The following is a 25,202-nucleotide window of genomic DNA, read 5'->3' on the forward strand; positions in this document are numbered from 1 at the left end:
TCCAGCTAAAAACTGAATGTCAAGGGTAAACCTTGCTAAAGACAGTTCCTCTCCAAGTCACTTGGCTGTGAATAATTGATATCATGGCATTTGCTCACATCTGACATCACATGTCATGTAAATATTCCTTTCCGTGTAAAGCATGTTATAGAATATTACCCCCCTCCCCCTTTACACACACAAAAAACATCATTAAAGAGTAATCATTTAAATGTTGAAAAAAAAATCTTGACAAAAATATCTAACATGGCAAGGTGTTAATACACACATAATGGAAAATGAAGGGGAACAAGAGCTGTCAGTAAGACAGCATGCCCGACTGTTCTCAGTGCTTGACAGTAAAACACGAGCCTAGAAAAAAGCAGATTTTTTTTAACTTCAAAAATTGCTATAATTCTGTCAAAATCCATGTTGAGAGTTATGGGCCTTTGATAGTGACCTCCTTTTATACTCTCAAATAAGTGTGTGAGGTTTCAACCCATTCCCTTCAGTAGCTTTGAAGATACCAAGCCTGCATGCAAAAACTAAGCCAAAGTGTGAAGCTGGCCCCAACACTGATGTCTGAGTGAATACAATAGCACTCTGTCTTTTTTGAATAGCTGAAGCATAAAGTGCCATAGCGGTACCCATATTTGATAAATTTTGACTGCAAACTTAGCAAATAAAAAGCAACTCCTATTAAAACAAACAGTATTTTTTGACATATATTTTGTGTTATCTTTTAGTATGACAGTCATGAAAAACTGTAAGGGTGAAAATTGTTTCTCATGATTGGAGGTATAAATGAACACATATCAAAATCTAGTGAAGAAAAAAAAAACATGAAAAAATAAAAAAAATAATAATGAAATGCAAACAAATAACAAACATATAAAACAATAAGCAGTTATCACATTTTTGAATATAATGATTAATCACTTTTTTGGATAATAATCACTTTTTTTGGATAATTATCACTTTTTTGGATAATAATCACTTTTTTGGATAATAATTACTTTTTTTGGATAATAATCACTCTTTTGGATAATAATTACTTTTTTTGGATAATAATCACTCTTTTGGATAATATTCACTCTTTTTTTTGGATAATAATCACTCTTTTGGATAATAATCACTTTTTTTGGATAATAATCACCTTTTTTGGATAATTATCAATGTTTTTGGATAATTATCACTTTTTTGGACAATTATTACTTTTTTGAGGGATAAAGAGGCAAATTTTAGGCATTAAAAGCACTTCACCTAATGGACTTGTCCAGTTTCCATTTATGGTCGGAACAGTCCATTATCAATTTTGGGGATATCAAGATGAATATTTCAAGTTCAACAGCCAACAGTATGGAGCACTCCATAGAGATACAGGCTGGCCTGGTTTTATACTGGTGGCAAAAGCTAAAATGACTTATAGTTCTAGCAGGTAAAGAGTAAACAAACCCAACTCAGAAATCCTTACTACCCTACCATATGTCTGATAATGGACTTGCCCAGTTTTGAATCTGGAACAGTCCATTATTGGTGAATTAGGCAGCCGTCTATTTATAGCCTGGTTATGCTATATTCGTGTCATTGGCAAGTAAAAATAATCTAAGAACTAGAAACATATCTATGGTCTTAAAGTGGATTGGTCTACAATGGGCACATATTTCGTATTTCAAATATTGAAATCATATCAGACAGCATATTATAGACCAATCCACTTTAAGATCAAGAGATGCATTTTCAAACTTAGCAAATTCAGATTTCATGCATGTAACATACACTTTCACAACAATGAAACTTTACATACACAATACATTTTGACAATCCATTCTAGATCTGAGAAAAAAATACTAGTCAAAAATCTACATAAGAATAACAAAATGCAGCCAAAAATGCTAGAAACTTCTTTAAAAACTTTGGCAAAATTGAGCCAGATAATTAAGCAACATATCCTAGGAATATGTTAAGCATATCTTTTCCAACAAAATACTCTTATTTTGGCTAATTTCATCACCACTTTTTGAATACTCTTGAAAAGTCCCTTGAATGTATAAATAAGTCAAACTGCTACTAAATTGCTATTGAGGCCAAAACAGAATTATAACTAGGTTCCTGTTACTCGAATGGCACTACTTTTTTGTCCCTATGTAAAAAGTAACTTTATTTTGTCAAAATTCTAATTTGAATTCTTATAAACTGATTTCTCAGCTGTTAATCAGTCTTTCTTCTGTGTGAACTTTTTTATTTTATGCAAAAAAAAAAAAGTACGAAAATCTCCCAATATATGCAAGGAAATATACCTAGAACAATGTTTCTGATTTTTCACATGGTTACAGTAATTTTCTTTTCTGCGGCTCTTCTTAATGTATCAAGCACACTGTGAAAATGTGTCTAGGAGGTGTCAATTTTGTGAGTTCAGGCTTCAGAACCCTGTATTTCCTTTGTCTTGCACCACAACATTATGATATTATCCCTTTAAAAATGATAAAAAATGTATCACGAATTCTAGCCTCACTTCGGAGGTGCCATAGGTTTTGATGGTAAGCTGGGAACCGTCGGTAAAGACCGTCGCATTTTCGGTTGTGATGATATGGCGAGTGCAGCTCGTGCCGTGGAGGGACGCTGTGAGGAGGGTGGCATTAGTCCACTTCTAATCAAAGGACTAGCAGGGTCTTTTGTCAAACTATCTCTGCAAAGAAAAGTAACAATACAGAGTAAGAAAAAACATAATTTGCTTTCACATGCCACTAAAAATAGACACTTTTGGTTATTTTATGCGTGGAAAAAGAAAAATTGCTTAAATTTGTTGGGATCTGATAGGAAATTAAAAACACCAATATAAAGTATCAGTCTTTATCATCCCACTCCTTAGATGTAACAACAAGGAACCCACCAATCCCATCCCCCCCCCCCGCCACACACACACCCCCTTTATTGTATGAAAAGGGAAAAGAAGTTGATAATCATGAAAATAACGACGATTTTACTTCCACATATTTAAGTCTGCATTATCATTTCAACTAAATTTAAAACAAAATTGCCAAACCTTTTTCCTATGATGGGAACTCCTGATGAAGATGGTGGTCTAGGAAGGCCTGTAGAATTCACACGCAGACCGCTCGTACTCCTCAATTCACTTCTCGAATTGGCAACAGGGTTCGTCCCAAGAAAACTACCTAATGGACTTTGGGCGCATACCTGGCTTTGAGTGTCTATATGTTTCCTTACAATATCCCTCTGACTTGGAGGTGGGATAGATGCTTTTTGTCTGTCTTTTATTTCAGATATTCTGAATTTATTTTCTGCGGAACTAGCGCGATAAAGAGTATCACTGTCGTCATCTTCGGATAAACTTTTTCGTCTGTTCACATGAGTTGATGTAACTTTATGGTCAATGTCATGATTGTTTGTTTTAGATATTGACGTATTTTTTGTAGGAAAGTTTTCTTGTGATGAAGAAACTGGTACAAATGTTGAAACTGTAAAATACAGAGAAAATATGATGTTTATTATGTGAATCAAAATCTATAAAATGAACATTCAACGTCGTATAACTACAGTAACTAATATGCCTGGAACACATGACGTCTGAATAAGTTTAAAAATTTTATTTAAAAAACCTACTTGTTTCAGGTATGGACCAACCTATTTCAAATGACGAATTTATAAGACTACTAAATTCATAGAAATTCAAATAAATTACGATTTATTGACAATATATCCTAATAAAGATAACTGACAATAAGTTTATAATGTAACCAATAGACACAAAGGATCATAGTAAAATTACAAGAGCTGCACTGATGGTCATCTTTTTTGTAATACCACTGGAAATAAATAATAAGGATCTTTCGATTGAAATCTTAACTTTTTTTTTCTTTCTGTGTCCCTATTGCTATTTATAAGTTATACATTATAACTTAAAACAAATAGAAGGCAAATACTTGTCTTAAATCTTTAATTATTGAAAATTAATCACACTATTAAAAAGTTGTTGTTATTTTTTTTTAAGAAGAAGAAAAGAAAACTCACACATAGACCAAACCACATAAAGCCTGCTCCAAAATTTGCAAAACTATCACCAAGTACAAGAAGACATTTTATCTGATTTAAATTTACCATTACCACTGCATATGTAGAATTTAAATTAGACATAGTGTGCATATGAAAGACACAGTGCAAAGTCTATTTACATAACACATATGCCAACTTTGACATATGTGTAAGAATAAGTTGATAGAAGAAATTTAAGAAAGGCAAAATGAAACAGTCAAACATAGAATTATTTATTATTAAGATTCAACCAGCTATTGTACTGAATGCAATGTTCAGTTTTCAGGTCATGGTGATTGTGACCTTGATCTCTGACCTTATGACCTTCAATACAATCAAGATATCCCCTAAATATATTTCCAAATAGTATAAAATGGAATAACTGGACATCAAAATCTTCTTCAGTTATAGTATGAAAATGCAAAAATACCAAACACACCTGAGGGCAAATTCTAATGTCAAATTCCTTTATCCTGCCACACCATCCCCCCCCCCCCCAAAAAAAAAAAAAAAAAAAAAATGACATTCAGTACTCAGCTAGCACTATGGTAAAGCCCTATAGGACTGCACATTTTATAAATTTGATTTTCATTGGATATCATTACTTTATATTATTTTTATATATGACTGTAATCTTTATACATGACTGAAATCTTTATATGTGACTGTAACCCTTATATGTGACTGTATTCTTTATATTTGACTGTAATCTTTATATGTGACTTTATTTCATGCTTTCCAGTGTTTTATTGTAATATATCAGATGATTATATTCTGATAAACCACTAGTGAAATTTATAAAATATAATTTTCACTGTAGCCGGACTATATCTGAATGCGGATGAAAAGAAAATCATAACTAAATGGAATAACAGGCAGAAATAAATGCCATCATACGTAAATTTTGCTTCTTTAGGAAAAGAAAGTCGATGTCACCATACATCATGTTAAAAATGTAACAAAATTAGAGAAATTTAACAGAACTATATTTCAAAATTGATGATGTGACGTCATGATGTGATGACGTCACAAAGGAGAATGCGCGACGTTACGCGGCAAAATCAGTAAAAAATACTTAAAATCACTTAAAAAGCATGAAATAAAAAGAAAATTTATTTGTTTTACATATAAGATTGAAATATATTTAATTCGTGAACACCAGCTATTATATTTTCACTCGTGGCTACGCCACTCGTGAAAATATTGCATCTGATGTTCACTCAGTGAAATTATATTTCAATCTTACATGCAAAACAAACAAATAGCCTCTATGTAATCTTTATACATGACTGTAATTTTTATATGTGACTGTAACCTTTATATGTGACTGTATTCTTTACATGCGACTGTAATCTTTATACATGACTGTAATCTTTATATGTGACTGTAATCTTTATATGTAACTGTACTCTTGATATGTGACTGTACTCTTGATATGTGACTGTACTCTTTATATGTGACTGTAATCTTTATACATTACTGTTATCTTTATATGTGACTATAATCTTTATATGTGACTATTATCTTAACATGTGACTGTACTCTTTATATGCAACTGTAATCTTTGTATGTGACTATTATCTTAACATGTGACTGTAATCTTTATATGCGACTGTAATCTTTATATGTGACTATTATCTTAACATGTGACTGTAATCTTTATATGTGACTGTACTCTTTATATGTGACTGTAATCTTTATATATGACTGTAATCTTTATATGTGACTATTATCTTAACATGTGACTGTACTCTTTATATGCAACTGTAATCTTTATATGTGACTATCATCTTAACATGTGACTGTAATCTTTATATGCGACTGTAATCTTTATATGTGACTATTATCTTAACATGTGACTGTTATCTTTGTACATGACTGCTGTAAAATTATTAATTTAATTTCTTTTTTCCCTAAATGATGGTGCTGTATAAAAAAATTATCATAAAGATTTTTCACAGGTTATATGACTTTTTATAAACTGTTGTTTGCAATATAACTCTGTAAGTTGTAAGGTCAGGTCATATGCGCTCACAATGTTTATACTGGGTGATATAACCAGTCAAAAATCTATATAACCATTGAAATTTATCATTCATGAAAAAAACCCCACTCTATTACAATGCAAGAAAAATCTTATAATACAAGTATTCTACAGAAAGCCACAAACCATGCACTAGCAAGAGAGAAAGATCTTCAAAAGTCTCAGACAGACTGCAATAACTAAATTGTAGGTTGACCGCACAACTGCAGTAACTTGTATGAAATAAAGAAGGACATACAACAGTTTTGCGATCAACCCTCAATTTAATGAAGAATTGCTCATACTTGACAGGAAAAATACAGATGCAAACATTCAAGTTTTTTTGGTCGAGTTTAAATTTTAAGTCATATTGTCACTATAAAGGTTACATGGCAACCTTCCAGCTTTATTGGTGGAGGATGACCTCAGGTGACCCTTTTACACAGCAGAGGACATCTGGAAAAAATCCACTGACATTCTGTAAGCTTGCTGGATAGCGACTTCACATGGAAGAATCCAAATTCCCTGACGGGATTCGAACCCAAAGAAGTGTGGGTAAAATGGTTTAAAGTCAGGAACCTTAACCACATGGCAATAAATGCAAATATCAACCTGCATACGCTTCAAAAGTACAACAAATATTTCTGAGACATTTGAAGATGTTATAAAAGAAGTAAAAAGAAAGAGAAAGAGAGCATGCATGAACCTGAGGGAAGAATTTTACAATTTTCATCTCCTTCAATGTTATTCTCATCCCGGACTTTATGTATCAGCTCTTCATCTTTAAAGGGAGACAACTCCTCTTCATCGGACTCAACCTCAGAGTCGCCTGACAGGCTAACGGCATCATCATGATCAATTTTAAGCACCTGCGGGGCTTTAGCTACTCTTATTTTCGCCATTCTCCTGCAGAAAGAAAAACACAAAAGATAATCGGCATGAAATAACAAAAAGGAAGTATAAGATTTTCTCCCTAAATTCTTTAAATGGACTTGTCCAGTTTCTGTTTTTGGCTTGGTCTAAAATCAACTTTTTGGATACCAAGATGAAATTTTCAGCGGTTCCATCAGGAAATGGATCTGTGTTCTATGGTGGCATTTCACAAGACAATGAAAATATTAGGGAATTTTCCAGCTTTAGTTGTTAAAATGTTTTGTTTGGGTTTAACTGGGTACCAACACAATTTAGGTTCTATGGCACCGAAACAGGAGAGATGATTTTGGCTAACCTCGGATGTTACAAACTTAAAGAAACACAATAGGGGTTAAAACCACCTCACCTGCTGGATTTAATAGATACATAGACTCCAATAATTTGAACCTATTCAGTCGCCTCTCAATTCTGATGCCTCAACCCTTAAAGGCAACACCTCAGCTACAAGGGGAAATAAGGAAAAGGTCTCCTGCTTAAATTGGGAAAAATTATGAAGCATTCTGGAAGTTCAAGGAATGTTAAAAAGTTGAAAAGTTTTATTCACATTTGTGTATGATCACATAATCTGCCATTTCTTTAAGAATAATGTCAAAACAGTTCAATTTTTTTAAATATTGAAACAGTATGAGGCATCAGAACTTCTTTTTATTTTTTTGGAAAAAAAAAAGATATTATTTTGGATTGGGGACCGGACTTTATAAAGGATGCAGATCAAAGGTCAAAAATGACCAAAGTTAACATCTGAAAACTTGAATGGGAATCATGCAAGCAATCATAATGGAAAATTTGAATCACACTTGGCCATAGCTATTGGCAGGACTGAATATAAATGATGTTGGATCATCTTCTTTTTTTTAAAGTTCACCTTTGACCTTTTGTCCTAGTAAGCTTTTAGAAGACAAAATGTTTTTATAGGCAAGTGATATTCATGTAGTAAATGTTCAGAGGTGAACTTTGTTCCAAGGATTTTGTTAATTTGCATAATAATGGCAGTAATTTTTCAGAAGTGGTTTTTGCATGAATGTGGTCAGTAAAACAATGGTTGACATGGCAACATATTAATGTATGTTCAGAGGAAACAGTCAACATCAATTTGATTGTGAAACTTTTTATATCTGGTTTTGAACCATAAGTTAAAAATGCGTAGGAAACTGTTTCTTAAAAGTGGCCTTTAATACAGATTTCATTTAACTATATAAAAAGTTCATACATAAAACTTCAGAATGAATAAAGAAGATCTAAAAATAGAACAAACTTTTCATGTTCTTGTTTCCATGCCTTCAACTCATCAACAATTTCCGATCTGTCCCTACTTTCTTCTGGTAAAGCATCATATGTGTGCTCTGCCTTATGCTGAAACTAAATATAGATTCAATAATCACCATCTATGACTGGGTACAAAACCTGTAAGTGTCATTATCTTAGAGCAAAATAGCTTTATATGTTCACCCTTCAATACAGTGATGTTTTGATAATCCAGATACTACTTTTCCCAATAAAATTTTTGATTGACAAATTTGTCAGATATTATCTCCAATTTTTATATAGACAGGTAAATTAATGAATGGCTATGATCAATTATCGAATGGCTCCGGTCAACTATTGAATGGCTATGATCAATTATTGAATGGCTCTGGTCAACTATCGAATGGCTCCGATCAATTATCGAATCATTCTATTACAATTATTTTATTGTCTACAAATTATGAAAATTCACCCAAAAAATATTCAAAAGCAGGTGGCCATCTCTAATACAAAGCTCTTGTTACATAATGGACGCATTTCATAGCAATGATGACAAAAATGGTCAGAAAAAAATCATGCAAAGGACATTTATAAACATATATTGTACTGAAATCATGTAAACAGATATAAAAGTGAATTATACACAAGAGGAGTAATTATCAATATATCGGTGTATCGCTGATATTTATCATCCGATATTGATGTATCATCTTTAAATATGCTTTGCAATTAATCAATGACAGCTCTACAAATTGCAACAAGTGATTTATTGCAAAAAGATATGAAATGATAATCATATGATATAATGTGAATAATGCACAAGAAAGGTGATGTCACATTTTGACGCGTATACAATAAATTATCGTGACATACGTGACATGAAAACTCTCATTCCTGGAAAGTGATGTGACAGTGACATTACATGATATCATTAGAACCTCAGCAAACAAATAATAATTGTGGTAATCTCATTAAATATACTGACAATATAATATAAATAGGTCATTCACGACAGATGTTAAAGCAACAAGCCACCAGATAAGTGATCAATTTTTTTATAAACAAGAATTGTAGGTAGGACAGCAGGCTTGACTTAGTGCTTGATAGTAAATCAAGAGCCTGCATTACTCAGAATAGTGAAGTTCAAAAAAGGGCCATAATTCTGTCAAAATCAATGTAAGAGTTATAGGCCTTGGATAGAGACCTCCTATTATGCTTCCAAATAAGTGTGTGAAGTTACAACCCATTCCCTACAGTAGTTTTGGAAATACCACCTTGCATGCATAAAATTAATCAAAGTGTGACATCGATGCCAATGTGATTACTATAGCTATCCCTATTCTTCGAATAGTGAATATAAAAATAAGGAAATTAACATTTTTGTTTTGGTCATTTATGTGGATTTAAGCTATTTATGCCAGCTTACATTACATTGATTTTTATATCCACTTTACAATATTAATATTGTTACTACAAATACACTTTTCTTTAACTTTTCATAGAAATAATAATTATCCTAAATCTTAAGAGGCATGTTGCTTTAAAAACTGTTACCTTCTTAAATTCCTCCCACACCTGTATGTTTCATAAAGAAATGAATAAAATTGTAAAAATTCTTCACAATGCAAGTTTCTTTTCTCATTTCATCTCAATAACAAGTCTCTAATTTAGTGTCCTCTTCCATTTACAAAATTATCTAGTTTTCATGAATAGTAAATATTATATATCACCTATCCAGGCATCAAAAATTGATAATGTTTAAGTTTTAAGTGTCATGTTGATAATATGTATCTCTAAATAAATTAATATCTTTGTCAGTAAATCCAAAAATCATATTTATAAATGTCAATGTCAAATATCGGCTTTACTTTAGTTTTAAATCACATTTTAAAAGGCCTTATGTTGACTATAGCTTTCCTTGTGAAGTCAGGCCTCAGGTGTACTTTCTAGCAATTATTTTCAAGGATGAGCGGGCATCTGGGTAGAACCACCAATGTTCCTTAAGCTAGCCAGATAACTTCTTCACGAGTCACCGGTGGGATTCACACCCAAAGCAGTGGAAGGCTTTTGGCTTGCAGTCAGCTGCCTTAACAACATGGTAATAGTCAAGTATTTGAAAGTAATAGAGACAAAATCAGGATTATCTGATTCTAATTACATAGGGGCTTTTTTCACATGTTTGTTTGGTTGGTTTTACTGCCCATCAACACAGTTAAGGCAAAGAATCACATACAAGTGTAAAACTGCTGCCGGGAATGCTGAATATCCAAATTTTGGTAATAAAAAGTAAAAATATTTATCATCCACCCTACCTTAGGTTCAAAGGTTATCTCTGGGGCTCCATTGTCAAGCTCCCCCGCAGCATCTGGGTTTAGCCGTCTCCTTGACAACAGAGCTTTTGATGGGTTCCCACAAATGACCTTGCCCATTGTAAGATCACTTGCATCAGTAGTCTCTACCACTTTATGAAAAAAAAGAGTAAAAAAATACATTTTTCTGAATAAATCTATTTGCATTATTCTATACAATATCACTTTAACAATGCTGAAAACACTGCCTTACTAAAAGGAAAATCTATTTTTAGTATCAACGACACTGAACCTGATTCAATAATCTGAAACCTCATGCAATGACAGAAGCCATGTATTGACATGTAGTTAATCAATAAAGTTACTTTGAGAAACTGTGTAATTAATGACAGAAGAATGGAAGAGCAAAATGTCCACTTCCTGCTTTAGTGGAAAAATTCTGGTAGCATAACAATAAACTCAATAACATTTTAAAATTTTGAAGACATTTGCAGACAGAACATTGTACAATTGTAACATGCTTGCATATTAAATACAAAGTGTTTCTTTGAAAAGTTTAGTATGCACAAAAATCCAAATAAAAAAACCCCACAACATTATATTTATAACTTGACATGCATTCTCATTACCTCTACCTGTAAAAAAATCATACTGTAAAACATGTGGCTTTTTATCAGTTACTTCTAACTTATGATTTTGTTGACCTTCTTCATAATTTTTTTCTAAACAATTTGAGTACCTTAATATGCAAATTAAATCAATTCTTTTGTTATTTCTAAACTACATGTTAATTTTAATGTCAGATCTTATATCTCGAAGAGAAGTTGTTGTTTCCTTGTGGAGTCTATCCAAAAATAACAGGCTATATTACCTTTTCCTCCAGAGGAAGGTCGCCCTGACCCTGATGTTGGACGCATTCCAATGGCTGTAGCCGGTCTAGCTCCAGAAGATGCCGGCCTCACTCCAGCTGTCATGGGTCTGAACCCCGATGAAGGTCTCAGAGCAGAGCCCGGTCTATAGCCTGTGTTAGGTCTAAGAGCAGCAGTGCTCGGTCTGTTACCACTTGGTGGCCGACTAGAATCTACAACACAAGATTACATATAAATAATACATTATTATATATAATTATAAACAAGAAATATAAAAATGAAATTACCATACTCAGTTAATTATTAAGAGTATATTGACAGGATTTAGTATCCGACCTGAGTGCACTTGGTAAGGTAAGTATATCACACAATATGCATAAGCAAACTCAAAAGTACACAAAAACTTTCCAGAAATAATAGAAATCCTCATATTTTTCCAACAGTCACAAGCATAAATTTCAGACTTCAATTTTCAATAAATATGTGACTTCTTATATATCATTGGAACTAATAAAAGGGAGTTTTTTTAATGTTTTGTTAATACATGGCAAACTTTAAAGTTACCAGATATTGCAGCGTCCTCATCCTCGTCAAGAGTCATTTCCTTCGTGAGTTCCTCGAGGTATGCCCAGTCCGCGTCGAATACGTTATGCTTCTGGAACGAGCCCACGCCCTCTATTAAAAGCTCATCGTCAAGGTATTTTAAATGAGGTATCGCTTTCTTAACTGCTTGACGGTAGTCATAATCAACCTGAAAATAATAATAAGAGTTAATTGTAATCCCTATATGTATTTATTCTTATTTTCCGAATGTATATAACAAAACAAATCTTCTTTTCCCTGTACGGTACCTCTTTACAAAAAATTTCAAAACAATACATATTATTGGAATTCAAAATTACTTTATATTCATTTAACCCTTACCATACTAAATTTGTTAAAAATCTTGTTGGTTGTTTTAGAGACTTTGTATAAAGAACTTAAAGAGAATGACGGACAGATAGGCAATGGACATAGAGTGATGAAATATGCTAAACCCTAAGCAATATGTGCAGCTCTGATAAGCTAAAAACAACAACAACAAACTCAATCACAACAACAACAAAGGCAATCAGTGATCACATGTGTCACCTCATGATAGCCAATTTCATCATGTTGAAGCAACTGTGTAGCAGGAGACACAAATAACATTCACAGGGCAAAACACGTTTTTTAGTCAAGGGCTATAACTCTGCCAAAAATCATTTAAGCAGGAAACCTGTGTAATATGTACTACTCTGAAGAGGCAACGCAAAAACGAAAACAATAAACAACTTACAGCCGAGTCATCGTCCGGGGATGATGTTATACATAGAGGATTGCCGTCGAGTGTTAGATTTGTAAGTTTACCGCATATCGCCAAATACTGCACTTGCATAATATCATCTAAATTATTCCTGCAATAGAAACGCCAATACATTACCATTTACTAGAAGATGATGACAAAAGCATACATGTTACATGTTTTGTAACTTCAAAGCATTTTTTGTTTTGGTTTTGATGTCAGTTTGATACCTTATTTTTGGTTCTATAGTGACAGTCTAGTTAACTATTAACCAGCATTTCCAGATTCAGCATAACATGAATATATGAATTCTTATGAAAAAAATATTTCTTAATCTTACCAATTGTTCTTAACTCAACAAGTGTCATTGCCTACAAATAAAGGACTGTGCATAGTACAATTTTTTGGGGAAAAGCAGAAATATTTAAGCTGGAATGTTAACAGGTGGCGGTGGTTTCGGTAGTTTAATCTCCAGATCACGGCAGTAAGCCAATCTGAATTCACAAGAGCACAGTTCAGCCACCACATCGTTTCAGGGCAGGCTGTCAAGCAATTTACTAGCACTAAAGCTTTCACTTTCGCAAGAGACTGATAACTTCTGTACATGCCAAAGCAGAGGTACTGTGTGAATGACCATAGAAAGGATTTCATGATCTCACAACTAAAATTAACTGCACGTCCTGGAATCTAACTCAGGTCGCCTGATTCACAGTCTAACCTATTGAGCTGACTGGACCGCTGCAGAATGTGATCATTGCCATGTTGCCACTTAATTGGTCATATAGAATTTATTTTTAGTTCCTACAGTGTACCTGTAGGAAGCTATAAGCTTATAGACACACTTTTGAATCTGTTCCTGGAACAACATGTATCCACTAGTAAGCTATGAATGTAAAAATTGTTTGTGGGAATAGCGGCCTGCCAATGAAAGGGTTTGAACCCCTGCTGCCAACAATCCTAAGATAACTAGTCCAACACGTTCTCAACTCGGCCATGCCACCATTTGAATGGATTTACTTCACTTAAAGGCCCATTATGCCTCAGATATGCTTTTATTTTCATTTCTCTCAAGCTTTTTATTTTTTGTGTACTTCTATAATCCAAAAAGTTACTTATTGGCCAATTACTGGAGACTGCTTTTTGATAACAAGAGCTGTCGGTAGGACAGCAATGCTCAACTATTCTTAGAGCTTGATAGTAAAAAAAAATGCTTGATACAATTACCTCCTCCTGTTTACAGGTTGGGGTAATGATGGTGAACAAGTGTGCAAAGTTTCAAAGCCATATATATGTCAATGGACTTTGAAAATATTTGAACTATTACAAAAACTTTAACGTAAATTCTAAGTCGAAAAAGGGGCATTATTATGTCAAAATGCTTGATACAGTTACCTCCTCCTGTCTACAGGTTGGGGTAATGATGGTGAACAAGTGTGCAAAGTTTCAAAGCCATATGTCAATGGACTTTGAAAATATTTGAACTATTACAAAAACTTTAACGTAAATTCTAAGTCGAAAAAGGGGCATTATTCTGTCAAAATGCTTGATTAAGTTACCGCCTCCTGTCTACAGGTTGGGGTAATGATGGTAAACAAGTGTGCAAAGTTTCAAAGCCATATGTCAATGGACTTTGAAAATATTTGAACTATTACAAAAACTTTAACGTAAATTCTAAGTCGAAAAAGGGGCATAATTCTGTCAAAATGCTTGATACAGTTACTTCCTCCTGTATACAGGTTGGGGTAATGATGGTGAACAAGTGTGCAAAGTTTCAAAGCCATATGTCAATGGACTTTGAAAATATTTGAACTATTACAAAAACTTAAACATAAGTGGTTACGCCGACGCAGACGCCAACACTGACGCCGACGCTCGGGTGACTACAATAGCTCTACTTATTCTTATCGAATAGTCGAGCTAAAAAGTTCAATTATAGTAAATTCATATTTTATATGGAAGTCAAAATACTATATTGTATACATTTTGCTACTTTAATGACAAATAATTTCACATCCATTACTACTTTTTTTCAGGCAACAAGTATCTAACATTTCTCTTAATCTATTTTTTACACATTATAAAATCCATGTTTGCCTTTCCTAAAAAAGTAAAAATTTATTTGTTTCTGAGGCATGATGTGTCTTTAAGTAGGAAAATTAACATACCCTTCCAAATCTAAAATTTCAATTTGGTCTAGCATGCTCAGTGCACTTATATCGCATATTTCATTATAAGACAAATAGAGTTCTCGTAGATTACACATTGAAGAAATACCATCAAGTTCAGTCAATGAACATCTGGATGCCCAAAGAACATGCAGACTTCTTAACGACGAACCTAAATCCCTGAAAGAAAATAAAACAATGATTAAGGTTAATTATGTATCACAGGCTCACAACCCTTGATTTTACATTTCTAGGCACTGTATATGTCTTATATGGGCTTAATAACCACCAATTTGAAGTCATTACAAAATGAGGTCAAAATATGCAAAAATATCCCTGTGTTAGCAAGGCAGTAGAAATAATAAATTAAGGTGAAAATGCTGCAAATCAGTCATAAAAGGCACACAACATAGAAATAATTACTTTTATCTTGAATCTTTTTACTTTTCTTAAAATCTCAGTACTTAAAAAAAAAAAAATTGTACTTTAAAAAAAATAAAATTTCTCAGGTTTGATTTTCTTGATATATTGGTAGGCATGCAGCTTTAAAATGATATACCAATACTTACTTTAACTTTACTCCTTTCACACATTTATTTTCATGGCAAATTAGGAACTTTTTAGTAAGAAAATCATATGCAAAAATGGAAATCCCTATTAACACTCTCATGCCATCATAAATTTACAGTCAACATACCTTATTCTAGGTATAGTACTATTTGAAACTTTGAGTTGGGTAAGATTCTGCAAAAGTTGTCCGAAGTTGCCAAGACTTGTATCAGTGGTATTCACTTTCATTTCTAAATGCCGAATATCATCTAAATTGTCTACACCCGTGAGTAGCATCTGAAAGAATAGCAAAAATGATGCATGTGTTACGTACAAGGTACCTTATATTGATTTAGTTTATTTTATTTTTCTAAATTTAAGCCACATCAACACTTCAAAGGTCATAAGAGATGACCTTAAATAAAAAAATAACCTTAACAATGAGACAGGCGTGATTTAAAGTAAATATGAATAGATTTCATGAAAACATTTTCAGAAATTTATAAGTTCATCAAGCAAGAATTTGCATTCCAGTCTCACAAATAGACTGAAGCAAAAATGAACTGTTTTAGGTTTATAAATGTTAAATTTTATGATACTAACCAGTTTTCGAGGAGAGAGGAACTGTTCTAATAATAGATCTGTTTCCTCGATCACAATGGGTTCCGGATTAATACATGCTTCCTTGAACTCTGTGATCTGTACACCTCGAGCCCCAAGGGCACTCTGCGGTCTTTCTATACCAGGCTCCATCTTTAAACTGTAATGTATACAAACATCAACATTTTAGAGCAGGCTAAAAAAATTCTCTAAAAGTCAGTCTGCTAGAAAATTTGAAAATCTGTAATTCTGTTTGCAGCATAGCAAATTTGAAATTGAAAATATCAGAATTAGGATTTGATACATTCAATGATATAAAATCTGGATAAAGTTTGATCCCTCAGAGGCATTAATTACAACAAAAATGACATGAAAATTTTAGATTCGGTTTGATTCTGTACATGAGGGATAGATAATGAAAAGGTGCAACAGCATTTGACACCTGCTGTGAAGTACAGAAATCTATTCCTCTGAAGCATTAACACAACAAAATTAAATGAAAATTGATATAAAGTTACTCATACACTTACTTGTGTTGAAGCCTGGTCTCCTGGGCAACAGCCATCTGAGATTTTATTTTTTTCCACTCAATTTATTGTTTGAAAACTAAAAACAAATAAAATCAATATACATAAGTATCAAGTATTAAACTTAATATGACAGAGAATCTGGGTCAACTCGGCCCCCAAATCATCTCAGCCCTGTATCAACTTAGCATGGGTCAACTCAGCCCATGGTACATGTAATGATTACTTTCATTACTTTTATATATTTTCATCATAACTTTCATTGGTTAACATTTTCACGCTAACAGACCTCTACTGAATACTTAAAAGTTTTATCGATGAAAGTATGAACTTGTTCGTGAATTTGTAGAGAAAGGGAGAATTTACAATGCATGTCACATGTGCATGTTTTGCGTACTTCAGATGTTTTTTGTAAAAAATATCGTTCAAACAGCATTGGTCGCATTACAGAACAGTGTCAAATACAATTACATTTATTGTCATAAAAATTCAATCTAAAAACTTTATTTATGGATCAATATTAAACATATTGTCTTAACAAAGATAATTTCAAACAACATATACACTGCCAACTTTTTCAATTTCTGTTTGTAAGTGATCTTATCACTGACTAATTTTGCAGTAATTTACTCCTTAAAAAGTTTACTAACTATACAATCTATATCCTAATAGGGCCTTGTTGGCCTTTACCATGACAGACACTAGCTAATCTAGATTAAACATTTAAAATGACATTAACTCATACACTGATGAATTTCTTTAAAAAATGGACATGTGACGTCCAGGTGCAATTTTTGAAACTTTCCATTACAAGTTCTTGGGATATCAAGATGAAAATATAAGCTATAAGTCAGTCAAGCCTAAGTCCCAGTGAGGCGTTTCACATTATTGAAAACAGAATATAAACACTAACTCATCAATGAGTTACACAACGTCACAAGACACACTAGACAGACACTTGATTACCTGACATTATCTCGTAAATAAGGCGTAACATTATACAAATATATCAATGAAAACAAATGTCAATCATATCTTATTCTGTATAATCACCATTACCTTTATCTAAGCACCACTTTTAAAATATTCAGTATCATGAGTATTCCATGACAACCTTCATAACAGGTGATAGTTCACGAAACTCTAAATCAAAAGAATCTTTGGAACATACAGCACTGGATGATATTTTTTACAAATCTTTTATCAAGGATCTTATATAAATGACTCTCAATTATATAGCTTCTAACTGCATTAGAAGAAAATCAAATGATTAATTTCGTTGCAACGGACGCATTTTCGCCATATTGGAATTTCTACATGTAAGCGCATGCGTACAGCAGTTAGTATTGCGTAAATCGCGAAATGACTAAAATATACGAAACACGATAAATTAGGGGCAAATATTAATCCATCCTTATAAGTGATCATTTACATTTTACAAACGTGTTAATGTAAAAAAAGTTTAATAGTGTTATTATTAAGGGACTAAAAAGTTTCCCATTCAGTACAAGGTATCACAAGGCACAGTAATATGATTAATTAAGCCTACTTTTAAATTTGACATTGGTCATTTGAAAATTATACATCATATTTTTCTATGGTTTTTTTTTAAAATAATATATTTAATATAATATCCGTACAACATATAACACACAAAAAAAAGAAACATTGACAACTACTTTTTAAAGATTTTATAGTGACTGCTTTCAAGATTCAAATGCCAGTGTCTGTGATGTGTTTATTTAAAGTCACCGATATGACAGCAGTCTTCTTCTTATTCTCAGTAATAATAAGAAATATATTATTTTTTGGCACTAAGATTGCTTTGATTTTTTTCTTTAAAGATATTGTTTTAAATACATACATGTTCTTTAACTTAAAGTGAAGTTATATATGCTCATTTTTTGTGTTGTCAAGTTGAATTAAATAATTATCCTTGCCGAGAAAGTCTTAATAAGGGTATTAATTAATAAATAATATTAGATGATGAAAATGCAAACTGAAACCACGTTATATAGTAGGTGTTGATATTGTTGATACTGTTATTTTAAATTATAATTAATTAATCAATCTAAGATTAATGAGATTGATACTACCAACGGTAAAAGGCCTTTCAAGATTTTTTTCACCCAATAAATTCTACGGTGATAGCCTCAGGGAATAGAGTTACGCTCACACAACCCACGTTGATAGGCTTTTCAGAGGGTTATTCACTCAATAAAACCTACGGTGATAACCTCAGGGAGTACAATAATGCTCACATATGCCACAGTGATAGGCTTTTCAGAAGGTTATTCACTCAATAAAACCTACGGTGATAACCTCAGCGAGTACAATAATGCTCACATATGCCACAGTGATAGGCTTTTCAGAAGGTTCTTCACGCAATGAAACTACGTAGATAGCCTCAGGGAGTACAATAATGCTCACATATGCCACAGTGATAGGCTTTTCAGAAGGTTCTTCACGCAATGAAACTACGTAGATAACCTCAGGGAATACAATAATGCTCACCTATGCCACAGTGTTTGACTTTTCAGAAGGTTCTTCACGCAATGAAACCTACGGTGATAACCTCAGGCAATACAGTAGCGTTCACACAATCCACGGTGATAGGCTTTTCAGAATGAAACCTACGGTGATAACCTCAGGGAATATAGTAACGCTCACACAAACCACGGTGATAAGCTTTTCAGAAGGTTCTTCACGCAATAAAACCTATACGGTGATAGCCTCAGGGAATACAATATCGCTCACAAAACTGACAGTGAGAGACCTTTTAGAGGGCTCTTATCACATAAAACCCGCGGTGATACCCTCAGGGAATACAGTAAAGCTCATACAACCGCAATGAAATTAATTTATTTCTTGTATCATTAAACATTTTCACATTTCATAAACCATTATTTTGCAATTATAAATGTTGATATCATGTGTAATTTATGTATTATATCTTGTATTTGTATACGTAATATGGTGATGAGCTTTTTATGCTTAAACCAAGAAATAAAATTTCTGTTCTTTTCTGATGATAAGCGTTTCAGAGGGTTCTTCACGCAATAAAACCTACGGCGATAGCCTCAAGGATTACAGTAAAGCTCACACAACCAACAGTGATAGGCGTTTTAGAGGGCTCTTATCGCATAAAACTCCTAATGATAGCGTAAGGGAATACAGTAAAGCTCACAAAACCCATAGGGATAGGTCTCTTAGAGGGTTCTCATGGCAATAAAACCAACAGTGATAACCTCAGGGAATACAGTTAATCTCACACAACCCAGAGGGGATTCTTCACTAAAAAACCTACGGTGATAGCCTCGGGGAAAACAGTGAAGCTCACACAACCCGCTGTGATAGGCATTTTAGAGGGTTTTTATCACAATCTACGGTAATAGCCTCAGGTAATGCAGTAAAGCTCAAACAACCGAGAATGATAGACCTATTAGTGGATTCTTAATGCATAAAAACCCCAGTGAAAACCTTTAGGAATACGGTACAGATCACACAACTTACGGTGATAGGCATTTCAGAGGGTTCTTCACGCACAAAAAACTACGGAGAGAGAATTAGACAATACATTCCAGCTGAAACAACCCACGATGAAAGGCCTTTTAGAGGGTTTTCATCGCAATAAAACTCACGGTGATAGCCTCAGGGAATACAGTAAAGCTCACAGAACCCACGTAGATAGGTCTTTAAAAGGGTTCTTATCACAATAAAAACCCTCGATGATAGTCGCAGGTAATGCAGTTAAGTTCACACAACCTACGGTAATAGGCATTTCAGAGGGTACTTATCGCAATAAAGCCACGGTGATACTAATATAGCCTCAGGGAATACAGTAAAGGATAGGCCTTTAAGGGGATTCTTATCGCATAAATACCCACGGCGAAACACTCAAAAATAGAGTAAAGTTCAAACAACCCATTTAATAGGCCTTTTATAGAAGTTTTTCGCAATAATACTAATAATGATAACTTCAGGGAATACAGTAAATCTGACACAAGCCACGGTTAGAGGTCTCTCGGAGGGTTCTTCACGCAATAAAATCTACAGAGATAGTTTAAGGGAATAACGAAAAGTTCACGCAACCCACGGTGATTAGCATTTTAGAGAGCCCTCATCGCATAAAACCCACGTTGATAGCCTCATGGAATGCAGTAAACCTCACACAAACCCACGGGGATAGGCTTATAACAGGGTTCTCATAGCAAAAAACAAAAACACACGGTGATAGCCGAATGAATATAGATAAACTCATAGAACTTAATGTGATAGGCCTTTCAAAGGGTTCTTACCGCATTCCAACGCACGGTGATACCAGAAGGGCATATAATTAAGGTCACACAACTAAGGGTATCAATATGCTTTTGAGTGGGTTCTTATCTTGATAACAACCACGGCAATAGCCTCTGAGAGGATTCCTTTCGTAATAAAAACCATGGTGATAGCCCCAGGGAATACAGTTTGGCTCACAAAATCCACAGTGATATGACCATTAGACCGTAGTCGTACGCGACTCACGTACGGCTTGAACTTATAACTATAGTCTATAGCTATACGGGCCCATACGGCTAGCCACTGCCTTATATGATACAATCTACAGGAGTAACAAAATTTTGTCTTTAAAACGCTGTTGTTTTAATTTAAATTACTGATGAAAAAGTCGCCTAATGTTATCTTAAACAGAGGATTTTTTATGGTCCCAGGTCCTGAATATTTTTGTATATCTGTTATAAATTTCAATTTACATTTTACGTACTTACCGCTTCAAGTCATCCCAAAGTTCCCCTTTCCGAGTGTCATAACTTAAAAACACGTCTTTTAAAGCCGTAAAGTATGAGAATAGAAAGAGAATATTTCCCATTTATTTCGCATTTACGACCTCTTATTTAGAAGTTCAGCACTATAACAAAGCCACTAGAAAACCTTCGTACACATTTACCGGTTATTTATCAAAATAAACTACATTGTATGATAAACCAATGGTTAACCTCTCACATTTCATCCAGTTGTTATGAAGATGTTTATAATTAGTACTGAAAAAATATAGTCTTTCGTTATTGCTTTTTTTGCCCTACGCAGGATTCAATGTATTTAAGGTATGAACATCCTAACGGAACTGAAAAAATGACAACATAGGTCAGATATATACCTTAAAGGACACTTGTATGCAAAATTTAAACAAACTTTATCGTACGAAAATCGAGTATTACCACTTTTCTGAATTTAATCTTGGATGTTAGAAGGGCCCTTTTTCAGAAACAAGGAACCTTTAAAATAATCTGCAATATCATCCTTATGAAAAATGTTTTCCAATTGATTTTTGGTAAGAAACACAATGCAACAATCCGCAAAAGCAAAATAATTGTTTATACAAAAAATTTATGAAATATGTTTAAAAATGTTGCCCGACCCCACCAATTTTTAACACGTGTTTGACCAATTTCCTGCTTAGAGAGCCTAATTAAACAAGTCCCGTAAATTTAACAAAGTGAGTGCCAGTTTTCAAAGTTACCCTGGTAACTGGTTGCTCTGGTAAAATATCAAATACATTTACCGTCTAGTTTTGATTTTAATGCACTTTGAAAATACCAGGTACCATATTTATCATTAAATTTAACATTATTCAGCCAAGAAATACATATATTAATCAAATATTCAAAATTAAACACTTTTTTCTTCCCAAAAGGAATATGAGAGATACATAAATAATGTTACAAGAAAAAAAAGAAAAGAAAAAAAGTTGACCCTTCTATATAGGGCTTGAACCTACGCCCCTAAGTTTATATGTATTTTACAGTAGTTCTAGCTTATTTGAATGTATTATGATGGTCATACCTTAAGATTGTTTGTAATAAAGAAAATTTTACTCATTGTTTACTGGCATGCGCCATGTTTTAAAGCAAGCTGCATATCAAAGAGTCAAAGAGCAAAGTATTTATCTAAATATCTTGAAATGGAAAGTGTTAGATCATAAAGTTGTAAAATTGTGTAAACATTCATGTTAAACAGAATTTGTGGTTAAAATGCAATTTTTTGAATGAAAATTTTAATTCTGTTCTAAAATTACAGCATAAAATACTTAAGGGTTCTTTAAATGACATAACTGAAAGATGGACAAGACACAATTTAATTAAGTCGCATTCAGTGCTTTCAGCACTTTGGTCTACATTGCAGTGTATTTTCTATTGAATTTAAGGACAAGTTTCGCATGGAACTTTAAACGTTTCATTTCGCAAAAAAGCCCGTTTATTTGCTTTAAATGTAAATGAAAATCGGGGGATTGGTACGTGTATTAGCAGCTCTTGAAAATTTCGGAATTCAGTCTCGGTTTTAGGAAAACTCTACAAGAAGATTATCACACCATCTGATATACCTCAGAAATGCCGCGTACCCTTGACTAAATTTCCAGTGTATCTTAAATTAACATAAAAATATGACTTAAAATCAAGTAGTATTCTCTTAAACGATAAATAAAAAAGTCACGTGGGTTGGCTACCTAAGAAAAGGTGTTAAAATTTAATTGCATTGCAGTACTTCTTTTGTTAGCCGTTGAACTTATAATGTATATAGCACGTTTAAAAACAGTTATTATTCAGAGCGGGCGCTATGGTGCAGTGGTAACACTGTCTGCCTACCAATCAAGGGGTCGTGAGTTCGATCCCCCGCTTCTCCACTAAAAGAATGAAATGACTACGAGACTCACAGACTAAGACATAGAGCTCTATAGAACCTACAAACATAGATAAAATAGATTAAAGGTTTAAAATATACGGTTACAGACTAAACTGACTAGAATGTAATTCAAAAGACCTAACGAAAAAGGGGACAAAAGACAAACAAATACTTAACGGAGCATGCTACAATGACATCGGCAACAACAGAAAAAAGACACAATGAAATCGATAACAACACATGGACACAGCAGTAAAAAGACACAATGACATCGATAACAAGAAATGTACAGAACAGGGAAAACCCCAATGACATCGACAACAAAAGAGAAAGACACAATGACGACAAGAAATGAACAGAGCAGACAACAACAGAAAAATACACAATGATATCGAAAACAACAGAAAAAGACACAATGACATCGACAACAACACTTGAACAGAACAGAAAAAAGACACAATGACATCGACACCAACAGAAAAATACACAATGATATCGACACCAACAGGAAAACACAATGATATCGACACCAACAGAAAAAGACACAATGACATCGACAACAACACTTGAACAGAACCGAAAAAAGACACAATGACATTGACACCAACAGAAAAATACACAATGATATCGACACCAACAGGAAAACACAATGATATCGACACCAACAGAAAAAGACACAATGACATCGATAACAACACTTGAACAGAACAGAAAAAAGACACAATGACATCGACACCAACAGGAAAACACAATGACATCAACACCAACAGAAAAATACACAATGACATCGACAACAACACTTGAACAGAACAGAAAAAAGACACAATGACATCGACACCAACAGAAAAAGACACAATGACATCGACACCAACAGAAAAAGACACAATGACATCGATAACAACACTTGAACAGAACAGAAAAAGACACAATGACATCGACACCAACAGGAAAACACAATGACATCAACACCAACAGAAAAATACACAATGACATCGACAACAACACTTGAACAGAACAGAAAAAAGACACAATGACATCGACACCAACAGAAAAAGACACAATGACATCGACACCAACACTTGAACAGAACAGAAAAAAGACACAATGACATCGACACCAACAGAAAAATACACAATGACATCGACAACAACACTTGAACAGAACAGAAAAAAGACACAATGACATCGACACCAACAGAAAAAGACACAATGATATCGACACCAACAGAAAAAGACACAATGACATCGACAATAACACTTGAACAGAACAGAAAAAGGACACAATGACATCGACACCAACAGAAAAATACACAATGACATCGATAACAACACTTGAACAGAACAGAAAAAAGACACAATGACATCGACACCAACAGAAAGAGACACAATGACATCGACAACAACACTTGAACAGAACAGAAAAAAGACACAATGACATCGACACCAACAGAAAAATACACAATGACATCGATAACAACACTTGAACAGAACAGAAAAAGACACAATGACATCGACACCAACAGGAAAACACAATGACATCAACACCAACAGAAAAATACACAATGACATCGACAACAACACTTGAACAGAACAGAAAAAAGACACAATGACATCGACACCAACAGAAAAATACACAATGACATCGATAACAACACTTGAACAGAACAGAAAAAAGACACAATGACATCGACACCAACAGAAAAAGACACAATGACATCGACAACAACAGAAAAAGACACAATGACATCGACAACAACAGAAAAAGACACAATGACATCGATAACAACACTTGAACAGAACAGAAAAAAGACACAATGACATCGACACCAACAGAAAAAGACACAATGACATCGACACCAACAGAAAAAGACACAATGACACCGACACCAACAGAAAAAGACACAATGACACCGACACCAACAGAAAAAGACACAATGACATCGACAACA

General features: G+C 33.6%; 1 protein-coding gene across 3 annotated transcripts; it reads right to left on the reverse strand.

Annotated features, from left to right (window-relative positions):
- Positions 1-2,125: 2,125 nt before the first annotated feature.
- Positions 2,126-17,885, reverse strand: LOC132746464 (leucine-rich repeat-containing protein 56-like). 3 transcript variants are annotated; one of them, XM_060735619.1, is made up of 14 exons: positions 17,636-17,885; positions 16,580-16,655; positions 16,053-16,209; positions 15,598-15,746; positions 14,901-15,080; positions 12,730-12,847; positions 11,976-12,162; positions 11,414-11,623; positions 10,546-10,694; positions 9,788-9,808; positions 8,244-8,347; positions 6,780-6,961; positions 3,026-3,458; positions 2,126-2,668 (listed from the first exon to the last, which is right to left on the reverse strand). In XM_060735619.1, exons 2-14 carry the CDS (start codon positions 16,612-16,614, stop codon positions 2,491-2,493), a joined length of 2,103 nt encoding a protein of 700 aa, XP_060591602.1. In that variant the 5' UTR covers positions 16,615-16,655; positions 17,636-17,885; the 3' UTR covers positions 2,126-2,490. The 3 variants fall into 3 exon arrangements, with proteins under 3 accessions (XP_060591602.1, XP_060591601.1, XP_060591604.1); XM_060735618.1 differs by having other exon boundaries at positions 6,762-6,961; XM_060735621.1 differs by lacking the exon at positions 9,788-9,808 and having other exon boundaries at positions 6,762-6,961.
- Positions 17,886-25,202: the final 7,317 nt, after the last annotated feature.

The sequence above is a fragment of the Ruditapes philippinarum genome, unplaced genomic scaffold (assembly GCF_026571515.1).
Source record: "Ruditapes philippinarum isolate M1 unplaced genomic scaffold, ASM2657151v2 ctg612_1_1_1_1, whole genome shotgun sequence".
NCBI lineage: Eukaryota > Metazoa > Mollusca > Bivalvia > Venerida > Veneridae > Ruditapes > Ruditapes philippinarum.

Coding starts and splice junctions, on each gene's coding strand:
- LOC132746464 (XM_060735618.1), bottom strand. CDS start 16,614: ATGGCTGTTGCCCAGGAGACCAGGCTTCAACACAA. Junction 16,210..16,579: donor GAGACCAGGCTTCAACACAA/GTAAGTGTATGA, acceptor TATACATTACAG/TTTAAAGATGGAGCCTGGTA. Junction 6,962..8,243: donor TGGAAACAAGAACATGAAAA/GTTTGTTCTATT, acceptor TTCTTTCTGCAG/GAGAATGGCGAAAATAAGAG.